We start from the raw sequence: 11,676 nt of genomic DNA, 5'->3' as shown, positions 1-11,676 counted from the left end.
TCAGGTAAATGTATTACAAATGACTGTGGTTTGCTTATAATTTGAAGAACACAGGTTTTTTATTATGATGCAAATTCAATTTATCAGTTTATTCTTTTATGGGTAGTGCTCTTTGTATGTTTTGCTGTTCTTAAGCTTGCAAATTGACATTTTGGACCAAAATAGGGATATTTTTTAACATTCCTTCAACTTTTTTTTAACCACTATTCCTGCTCCATTCTCTCTCTCCTTTCTTTCTAGACTCCAAATACATGTATATTAGAACAGTTGATATTAGCTCACAACCCCCTGAGGTTCTGTTAATTTTTTAACCTTTTATTGTGTGCACTTTAGATTAATAATTCCTGTGAATCTATTTTCATGCTCACTTACACATTTTTCTGCCATCTCTAATCTCTTGTTGAGCCCATCCAGAAATTTTTTATTTCAGCTATTTTGCTTTTCAGCTCTAAAACTTAATTTGTTTCTCTTTTATAGCTTCCATATCCCTGCTGAGTTTCCATATCTGTTCACTCATTAAGACCATTTTTTCTTTTAAGTCCTTGAACATATTTTAATAGCTATTTTAAAGTCCTTGTCTGCTAATTACAACATCTGAATCATCTCATGGTCTCTTTCTATTGACTGCTTTTAAAATATTTAGTATGGCTCACATTCATCTGCTTATTTACATGTCTAATAAATTATTAATTCAGTATTGGACATTATAAATGACATAGTATACAGAGTTGGGAGTATTTGTCTTCCTTTAAAAAGGGGAGAGTTTGTTTTTTTTATCAGACAGTTAATTACTGATGGTTCTTCTTAATCTCATTGAAGCTTGATTTTTAATCTTATTTGGGGCTGATCTACAGTAGCTCTTATAGTGGATCATGGTTACTTCAAAAGTGTAGTCTTTTTTGGTGTCACAGTCAAATTATAAAGGTATTATTGTGATCTTTCCACTCTGGTCTCTCTCTTCTCCCAGTAATATGTGACCTCTAGTATCTTTGTTTTACTCTTAGCTCTGTATCAGCTGCTCTCTGCTTGGCTTCACCAAGTCTTACCATGCACATGTGTCGTCCATCCCTCAACCAAGGTCCTGTGAGTAACACGCATGGACTTCTGGGGCTCCCTTCTTTGTAGCTCTATCTTCTCTGATGTTTTGTCCTCTAATGTTGAGCTGCTTCATCAACTCCAAACTGCAATCTGTGTCTCCTCAGCACAACATGACTTCTTTGTTTATGTTTCTCCTCACCGTACTGCTATCAGGAAATTTTCTCCAGGTTGATATTTAATGCTCATGTGGGTGAATTTAGGGATTACATTTATGTGCTGTCTGTTGTCCACTGTCTAAAAACAATCACTTCATATATTTTGCCCAGTTTTATAGTTATTATTGTGAAAGGGCACTCTGTCAACTCCAGAAACCTAAATCTGGTAGAAATATTCCTTTGAAAGTTATTCCTAAAATCATTGGTTCTCAAATTTTAGAATATATCATATTTGTCTGGAGGACTTGTTAACACACAGCTTGTTAGGCTCCACTCAGAATTTCTGGCTCAGTAGGACTGAGTAGGGCTCTAAGAATTTACATTTCTCACACATGCCCAGGTGATGCTGCTGCTGCTGGTCTAGGACCCACACTTTTAGAATCACTTGTTTAGAAAAATGGATCTTGAGAAAAACATTGGGACTTATTTGGGACTTAGTACACACAATTTTGCTGTGGGTTTTTTTGTTTGTTTGTTTGTTTTTGCTATACGCTGCATAATAAACTTATATTTCAGTTGGTTTATTATAATGCTAGCCATCTTACTCTTTTTATTCAAAGTATGATTTTCTAAAATTTTTGAGTTTTTTTTTAATTTAAAAAGGATAGCTGTTACATGGCCATAAGAAAAGATGAAATACTGCCATTTGCGACAACATGAATGGATCTTGAGATTATCATGCCAAGTGAAATAAATCAGACAGAAAAAGTCAAGAACCATATGACTTCACTCATATGTGGGATATAAAACTGAAAACACTAAACTAACAAGACAAACAAAAACTCGTAGACACAGACTATAGTTTAGTGGTTACCAGAAGGTAAAGTGGGAAGGGGATGGTAGAAGAGGGTAAAGGGGGTCAAATATATGGTGATGGACTGACCCTGGGTGGTGAACACACAATGTGATATATAGATGATGTGTTATAAAAATGCACACTTGAAACTTATGTCATTTTACTAACCAATGTCATCACAGTAAATTTAATAAAAATAATAAAAAAAGAAATGGACAAATTCTCCATTTAATTGATAGTCAGAAACAAAAAAAATTATGAGACTAAGTAGAGTTATAAAATAACAAAATATTATCATTCTTATTTTTGTCTGCACAAATAAATTTGATTTTTTTCATCTAATATGAATCATCTAGACCATGGAATTTGATAAGTTTCAGACATAAGTATTTGGTTTTGGTTTCAGAAATTGGGCTTTATTTTAATTTATTCTCAGATCTGTAGGTATGTATAGATGTGGTGTGTGTGTGTGTGTGTGTGTGTGTGTGTGTGTGTGTTTATTTTGTAGGTAAAATGCAAAACAGTGATAACCAGTAGGGTTGCTAGACCTGGGTCATACCTCTTTTTCAGGTTTCTCAAAGTCTTATACTTTGTCCAATAATAGCTATTAAGGTAGCTATGAATCTACCTATCTCAGTAGCACATTTTGTTTGCTCTTTTTGCCTCCATTGTTCCAATGGCTCCATCTCTCCACCAGGCTTTTAAAATTTCTTGCTTCCTTTTATTCTAATCCATGCATCTCCTATCAGTATAAGGCTTGTACTGATGTCAAGCCTTGGTAACTCTTTTTTTTTTTTTTAAGATTTTTATTGGGGAGCTGGGGGGATGGGAACAGTGCCAGGAAATTGGGGGAAAGGGAACAGACAAGTTGCTGTCGTTTTGTTCTTCAGTCTAGTTCTGGAGGACGTTGCTTCACTGGCCCAAGCTGGCACCATCATTGCGCTCTTCCCGGGCGAGGCAGATCAGTCGCCGGCTTCTGGACGGCCACTCACGGCTGCTGCTGGCCGCTCACGCTGGCCGCTGGCTACACACGGTAGCCCATGGCAACCCACTGCCACAGGGGCTGCAGCCTATGCCATCACCAGTGACTCATGGCTGCCCAGCTCCAGGTATAGCTGTTGTTCAGCATCTTAGCTGTGGAGGGCAGTGTCACTGGCCCTCATGTGTGGGATCCGAACCGGGGCCCTCTGGCGTCCCAAGCCAGTTCTTAACCATCGCGCCACTCGGCCGGCCCAAGCCTTGGCAACTCTTATTGATGATGCTGACATGGTTCTTGCCATGGCTACCAGAACAGGGAATATACTAATAGTGTTTCTTAGTTGGAAAATGGATTGGTCTTATCCCTTCAAATTCCAATCCCTGAGAGATTTTTCTTTATAGATTTCTTTCATTTCTTGGAAAAATTGGTACAATAGCCTTTGGTGGCTAGAATAGAAAGCTATTTGATAGCACATTTTAAATATTGTTTTAACTGTACTGTGTAATTAATAAAATTTTAGTTGTAGTTTGGGAGATCCGTTTTCTAATAGTTTGATACAGGGATAGTGAAACTAATTACTAAATACTAATTATTCAACAGGTTCATTTTGATGGCTGGGAACACAAATATGATTATTGGATGGATGCAGACAGCCCTGACATGCACCCAATTGGGTGGTGTGATGTAACAGGGCACCCACTAGAAATGCCATATCATGAGTATTTTGTCTTTTTTGTTGCTTTTTAAATACTTAACCTGAATTCCTACCTTAATACTGTGTTTCATGTTAATATAAGTATTTGAAAGTTAAATATCAGATAGGTGAATTGATTAATCACCACTACAGCTACACTGAAAGCTAGTTACTCACAATTAAGCCTCAAAGGGCATGCTTCATATAAATGAAATGCTATAATCATTAAGAAATGATTTTGATAGTGTTGTCTATCTAAAGGAATCTTTATTTATTTATATTTTAGTTTGGAAAATGGAGCCAGGCCTAAATCTCTCATGTTGGCCATTGCTTTTAGCTGAAGTATGTGTTTTTTTTTTAAACATTCCACCTTATTGATTTTTTTTATAGAATAGATTACAAAATGTTTTAGAAAAAAACAGAAATATTTTAAGTCTCAGCAATTAAATTTAGTTGTAAAAATTTTATAAAACTCTCTATTTTATTGGTATGTTCATTATTTCTGTATTTCTAGCTACTTAAAGTTAAGGAAGAAATTAAGCACTCTAATTTCTAATGAACCTGGAACCAAAATATCTTATTCTTTTATCTAAAGGATTCCTGTAATCAAAATAGGCCGCCATAACTAATAACTAGTTTTAGACACATGTGCAAGCACTCTCCATTCTTATGTTTGTTTTGCTTGCTCACTGTTTCTGTTGCCCCCTCTTTGGATTCTTGGGATGAAGCTACAAAGTTATTCTATTAATGATGTCTTACATTTAGCCAGCCCAAAGATGCTTGAACCTTAGATGTAAAAGGACCAACTACATCTTTGAAAGAATTCCTTCACTTCTTGTAGAATAGTCCCTGAATTAATAATTTAACAAGCATTTTTACATTTTGCTAGATTCTTCAAAAGCCATACAGCCAATAAGGTACAAGTCCATTAGCAATCATAGGGCCTGTAGACAGAGAATGAAAAAATAGGGAGACCACGGTCAGTACCATGTTGGGAGAAAAGTGTAAGCATTTGTGCTTTGTGGTTTCTTTGATCCTACTTTTAATTCTCCTGGATTTCCCACCCCAGCATGCCAGCCAAATGGTTCTCACTTTGTGTTCACCACGCGCCTCACACCCACATGCACACATCGGCCTGTCATCCCAGTAACTTTCTTAAGTAGGAGTGATATAAACACAGGTAGGGATGGGTCAGCATTTCAGGTACAGGGACAGCTCTCTTCACTCCACCTCACCCATCACCTGTTCCTTTATCAAGCTGCCTACCTGGCTTCTTAACCTGAAGGTTTCATAAGCGTTCTGAAGCCTGTGTATCAAACCTGAACATCATCCCAAGCCAAAAACTTGCTTTTCTACTGTAGTTCCTACTTGCTTCCAAACCTCCTACTTCTTTTTCAGAGTCATGCTGAACTCTGCTCCCTCCTTACCCCTTTCTTACCCCAATACAACCAGTCATTAAGTCTTGCTGATTCTCTTTCTTAATTTCTCCAAAATCCATCTTTGACTCCCACGCCTCCCTCGCAACTCCATTGCACTATTTGTACCCCCATCCTACTTACAAATGATTCACAGATGATGATCTGCAGTCTGCTAGTGAGTTGCACGGATCCTCCCATAGAGCCTAGAATGGATCTAAAAATTCAAGTTCTAGAGGCACTATAGTCTATTTGTTACAAGTGTGAAATGTGGAGCCAGGATGCTTGGATTTGAATGCCAGTTTTACTGCTTGCTTACTACGTGCCTATCTCCTCATCTATAAAATGGAGATAATAATATATCTATCTCATAAATTTATAATGATGAAATGAGATAACATATGCATAACACTTTAAAAACTGCCTGACCCATATTATGTGCTCAATTAATGTTAGCTGCTATCAGGAAATTATATAATATTCTATCATTTTCATTTTTATATAAAACTGAATTATTAAGGATTACAAAATTTGAAATTGTGTTAAAATTAACATGTGACTAGAGCTTTCTAAATATTTTAATTCAACTTTTTCTTAAGGTTTTTGTTTTGGTTTTTTTTGTTAAGCTGAGCCATCCTGCCACCTGTTGGCAGCTCAGCAGCTGCTCAGCTCGGGCTGGGAATCGAACCACTGTTGCTCAGATTTCAACTCTTGAGCGAGCTTTTAACCAATTGAGCCACTCAGCCAGCCCTCTTTCTTAAGTTTTTTGTGTTGGCAATATTATAAGATTCCTGTTTTGTGTGCTCACACTCAGGTAATTGGAATCCCTATGATTTGGGGGGAAGATAACTTGGAATTGGCTGTCTTCAGTTTGTCATGATATTCTATTACTGCTGTGCTTGCTTTTTTGTTATAAATTTATTTGAATTAATCATTATTAATATTGTTTATTATAAGTTTATTGTAAACCCTATGGTTTATAATTATTCATATGAACATCACTTGTCTTATTAATTTTTAAATACCTAGATTTTAAGACATGTTTATAGTATGGTTCAATATATATCATCTACCCCCCTATTGTTAAAGCAAAAATACATAACCCCCCCCCCACACACACACACACACACACATCTCTACTCCAGAATTTATTCTGTTATTTATTTATTTGTCATTGAATTATTTCCCCACTGGAAAGCAGAAACAAATGGCTGGTTTAGGAACTACAAAAAACAAAGTTTGAGATTCTGGAATTGACTGTTGTAACAGCTTCATGACTTTCTTTTCTCTTATTTCTTCCCTGTAATAGCCTGTATAAAACCCAAATGTTACCTTATTTTTTCCATGATGATAATATTCAATAATTTATAATATTCAACCACTAAGGCCTAATAGAAGTTCTTGAGAAGATATAATAACTGTGAAGGCTTCTTGAGTGTGAAAACTTGAATGTTCTCATTCAACTTGGAAGAGTGCCAATTTGTATGGTTAGGTGATGACAATTTCCTCTTAGCTGTCATTCCCAGTCACAGATGCTCACCTGTAGGTCGCCCTGCATCCCATTGCCAGGTTAAACTTTCCTTTTCTCATGCCATGAGGGCACAATTTGTCTGTTTTATCTAATGTAGAGTCCTTCATGGTGGACTTTTTCTACACTTAGAAACAAAATTAAATACTTAAGATTTAGCACTATTAAATTGTCAAGATCTTTCGATAATGCTTTGCATTCTATGAATGTCCTTTAAAAGATATAAAAATATCAGAACTAAAAAACCGTGACTAAATTGGTCATCTACTTGATTCTCTTTTGGCAATCTTTTTAGTCATATCATTTGGAAACTGTAATCCTAGTCATGTTTGCAGTTAAATTTCTTTAAATAGAGCTCATTTCTCTTCCTATATTGTTAATTATCTACCCAGAGATTACCTACTCCATTGGGCAATGAGATGTCTGATACCTCTTGCTTTGGAAATTAACCAAGCTTGAGAAAAAGATGGATTTTGGAGTTAGAAAAACTTGGATTTAAATTTCCATTCTGCTCTGACTGACTGTGCCTTTGGGCAAGTTACTTGACCTCTGGGACTTGCAGGCTTGTGAGATTAAATACCTTACTTGCTATTTGCATTTGTCTGGTATACAGTGGCCCTTCAGTAAATAGCAGGACTGTGTGAAGAGCATAGGCCATTTGCTTCCCATGCCACCGTTTCTCTTCGTTGATCCAGAAAATTGGCAGTTGACTTTATTTCCTAAAACTTAACACAACCAGTGTGGTATTTTCCTAGGTACTTGTTACAATTACACTATTCATAAAGGGGTTGCAGATCACTGAGTGAATACTGAATATTATTTAGGACAGTTCAAAACATTTAGAATTACTGACTTAGGCTTAAAATAAGCCCCTTTGAATTGAGAACTAAAGAACTAAGTTGGACTTTTTTGTTTTTTGGGTTTTTTTTAGCTGAGCCATCCTGCCACCTGTTGGCAGCTCAGTGGCAGCTCAGCTCAGGGTGGGAATCGAACTGGCAACCCTGTTGCTCAGAGCTTGCACTCTTGAACAAGCTCTTAACCAACTGAGCCACTCGGCCACCGAAGAACCCTAAGTTGTACTTTTAAAAAATTCTGAACACATCATTGCAATTCTGCACCCCTTTCCAATGTGTGGAGTTTTTCCTCACATCAAGCAATTCTCCTACACCAACTGGATGCCCTACAATTCAGCTCCGTTTTGTCATTATCTACCTAGAGATAGCATCAGATTCCACAGGTGAAGGGCTGAGAGCCACATCACTGCCCCTACTTCAGATGCCAATCACAATTACAAGTTCTTATCTTTGCTTCTGAAAAACTGGCTGTAAATCAGAGGTTTCTACAACTCCCCCTTTGGGTTCAATTAACTTGCTAGAGCAGCTCACAGAACTCAGGAAACCAGTTATGAAGAGACATGTGGGGTGACATCCTGAACAAAGGATCTTCTGTCCTTGTGGAGTTTGGAACCCAGCACAGTGGGATGTGGATACATTTTGATTCACTCACCCAGAAGCTCTCCAGACCCAGTCCTTCTGAGTTTTTCTGTAGATTTTGTTACATAGGCATGACTGATTAAATCATTGTCCACTGGCGATTGAACTCAATCTCAAACTTCTCTCCCCTCTCCACAGGTCAAGGGGTGGTTCCAACCACCACTAGGTTGGAAAGTTCCAACCCTGTAATCGTATGGTTGGCTCCACAGGCAACCAGTCCTCTTCTTAGGTGCTTTCCAAAAGTAGTCATCTCATTAACAAAAGAAAAGACGCCTTTATTGCTGTCTTCACAGGCAATTCCAAGGATTTTAAGAGCTCTGTGCCTGAATGGGGATGAAAACCAAATATATATTTCTTATTATAAATCATAATATCACAATCATAAATATACCACCAATGAAATAAAATTATTTTTACTGAGTTGTTCAGTAGCTTTCTCGTTGTCAAATCAAATGGATATACATAACCAGTTCTCATAGGAGCCTTCTCTATTAAGCACAATTTACTATACTTTTCCTCAGGTCTCCTGCCTCTCTTCTTAGTCTACATGAGTACTCCTCTGCTTCTGGGTAGGGTGTGTATTCCTTATGCCTAGTTCTAATCCTTTTGGCATTTGGGCCAAGATGAAGTCCTTTGCAGTCAAGAGCCATCTCCTCTTCAAACCTTGGTCTGATGTCCTCCAGGAGATGAATCTTCTCTTCATCCTCATCATCCTGCAGTATTTTGTCCTCTCTCCTATTTTGTTAGAGTTATGTTTATGTTTCTTGCCACTCTAATGCCCAGAACACTTCACTGGCTTCCTTTCTCACAGAAAGTTTGTTCCAAAGTATTTACTGTCACCTGGAGGTCCCCTGAAATCTGGCCCCTGAAAGCTCTGAGTAGGGTTTTTCTTTCTTCCCTCTGTCCTTAGTCACTCTGAATCAGTTGGCAGCACTGGTCTTGTGCAGCCTCCAGCATCCCAGCATGATTCGCTTCTGTCTCTGCTGTTGCCTTGGCTTGAAACTTTGTGCCACCATGTGTGCTTGAGGCTTGTTCAGTGGTACCCTCCCAGAGATGCCTTCTCTGTCCAAACTGTCCACAGACAACAACTGTGCCATCCTTTAGCCCATGAGCCGCCTTTGTGTTTCTTAATGCAAGTCCTGACAGGCTGGCATGATATAATAAGCTTATTTGTTTCTGTTCTCATCCTACCTCCCTTACTAGAATACCTCTCCTATGGTGGCAGGGACTTCATCTTGCTGTTGGCCATCGATTGCTTGTTTTATGCCAACTGCACAGAACAATGCAGGCTGGGGACTCAAGAGAGAGTCGAATGAATGAATGAATGAATGAATGAATGAAGGGATGACTCTCCCTTTACACCATGAGATCCCTTGGAGCAGGGTCTTTATGGTATTCACCTTTGCTCCATGGCGTGTTTGAAGCTCTTGGAGGTGGTAAATGCATATCAGAAAATGCTTGTAGAAAGATCCAGGATGGAATGTGCCAACATGCCAAACCTACTGTGGCCACGTCCTCTCCTCAATGCCCACTCTCCACACTCCTTCCTCCCGTGGGCTGGGATGGCTCAGCCTATGGCCTCCGTGCAGACTGGGCCTGCAGGGGATATTTTTCCAATTAGTTTGTTGTTTTCCTAACTTCCTATGCTTTATAAATGTAATTTGTCTATATTTATTTCGCCCTACCTGTTCCTTCAGGCTTAAACACTCTTTCAGAAATGAGAGTTAAGCAGGATAAAATAGTCAACTGCATAGACATGTTTTAATGTTTTAAGGTAGGAATAGAAATAATAAAATAAAAATATGGCAGGTCCCAATGCCTGTAATAAGGGAGGTATAGCTGGAGGTTAAAAAAAAAAGCAGATTTTTTGTCACGACGAGGCAGTAGGCAACTGCTGTACTCGCATCCTCTCACGATCACATCAAAATTACAATTAAAGTACAGAACAGCCATCACTGAGAACTACCTGATGTCTAGCAGAACGGAAGTTTCACAACTAAGGACGTATAGAAGAAGCCACATCAAGACTGGTAAGAGGGGTGGAGATGCGGAATGGGCTGCTCCCACACCCGCATGTGGAAGGAGGGTTATCTCAGCTATGAAGGTCTCCCGTGAGGATCGAGGGGTCCCAGACACACACCAGGCTTCCCAGGCTAGGGTACCAGTGCCAGGAAAAGAAGTCCTGACAACTTCTGGCTGTGAAATCCTGCAGAGATGGTGGCAGAGTGAGAAGCAGGGCCGCTGGAGTCCCAGGCATTCCTCTTAAAGAGCCCGCACAAGGACTTTCTAACTAAGAGCCTCACTTGCTCTGAGAATCCAGTGCTGGAGCAGCAGCACAACAGATGCCAGGGACATACAGGAGGAGCTGAATCGATTGGCTCAGAGTGAGGGCTGGAGGGGCAGCTTTCCCCCAGGCAGAAGTGTTGGCAGAAGCTATTGTTCCTGTGGTGAATGCTCCCCTCACCCAGCCTGCACTCACAGGCAGGCACCATATCTGAGTCTCCATCAACCTGGGTAACATCATTTGCCCCTCCCTGGTGATTTCCTGAGACCCCCACTTCACCCAACTTGTCAGCCCACCCAAACCACTTCTAGGGGCCTTTCCATACAAACAGCCTGACTTGTTTCATGCTGCAGACTTTCCTAAAATCTCTCAAAGATTCACAAACCCTAAACAAGCAGTATCTGGCCTGGGCATGCCCTATACCCCTTGCTAGGCAGCCCCAAGCCTGGCACTAGCAGCAGCCAGCCTCGGCTTACAGCTTAACTTCTCCCAGGCTCCTCCAAGCCCAGCACAAGAGGCACCATCTGCAGATCACCCTGTAGCTCATACCAATGGCTTCAGGCTGGGCCCAGGCAGCAGCTGATGTTGTCCTGCAACAGAGCCACTCCCAAGAGGTCCTAGAACCAACACACCTGGTAGTCAGCTTCTCACCAGAGCACCACCCAACTACCTCCACAAAAAGATACACCCAAAGGGCAGATTGGGCAGACATCAAAGCCTTGCTAAAGCAAACCCTACTCTGTTGGGTCAGCCCCTTGCACAATAGCTCCTCCACTGTAGTCATGGCCAGTCCTTAAAACAAATCAACCTGAGAGTCAGTTCCTCTTATTGACATGTAAACAACAACTAAGACTCAACAGGAGGGCGCACACAAGGGACACACCTGGATACTGGATTCAGATGACCATGGAGACTGCATCACTGGGCCCCATAGAACACCTACTACATAAGGCCACTCCTCTAATACCAGGAGACACAGCAGCTCTACCTAATACATAGAAATAAACTCAGGGAGGCAGCAAAATCAGGAGACAAAGAAACATGTCCCAAATGAAAGAACAGAATAAGGCTCCAGAAAAATTACTAAACAAAATGGAGATAAGAAATCTACCAGATGCAGAGTACAAAACACTAGTTATAAGGATGCTTAGTTACCTCTGTGAGAAATTCAACAAAGAGATAGGAAACATAAAAATGGAACTAGAAAACATAACCAGTCAGAAATGAAGAATGC

At 39.7% G+C, this 11,676-nt stretch overlaps 1 protein-coding gene across 1 annotated transcript in view; it reads left to right on the top strand.

Annotated features, from left to right (window-relative positions):
- L3MBTL4 (L3MBTL histone methyl-lysine binding protein 4) overlaps window positions 1-11,676 on the top strand; it is a 484,034-nt gene that overhangs the window by 248,950 nt on the left and 223,408 nt on the right. Inside the window, 2 exon segments of the mRNA XM_019664701.1 lie at window positions 3,629-3,735; window positions 6,524-6,534. Of these exon segments, the coding sequence (XP_019520246.1) occupies window positions 3,629-3,735; window positions 6,524-6,534 (118 nt within the window).

This window comes from Hipposideros armiger, unplaced genomic scaffold (genome assembly GCF_001890085.2).
Source record: "Hipposideros armiger isolate ML-2016 unplaced genomic scaffold, ASM189008v1 scaffold_428, whole genome shotgun sequence".
Classification (NCBI taxonomy): Eukaryota; Metazoa; Chordata; class Mammalia; order Chiroptera; family Hipposideridae; genus Hipposideros; species Hipposideros armiger.
Note: the sequence above shows the minus strand (reverse complement) of the source record. Positions and strands in the feature narration are given on the sequence as shown.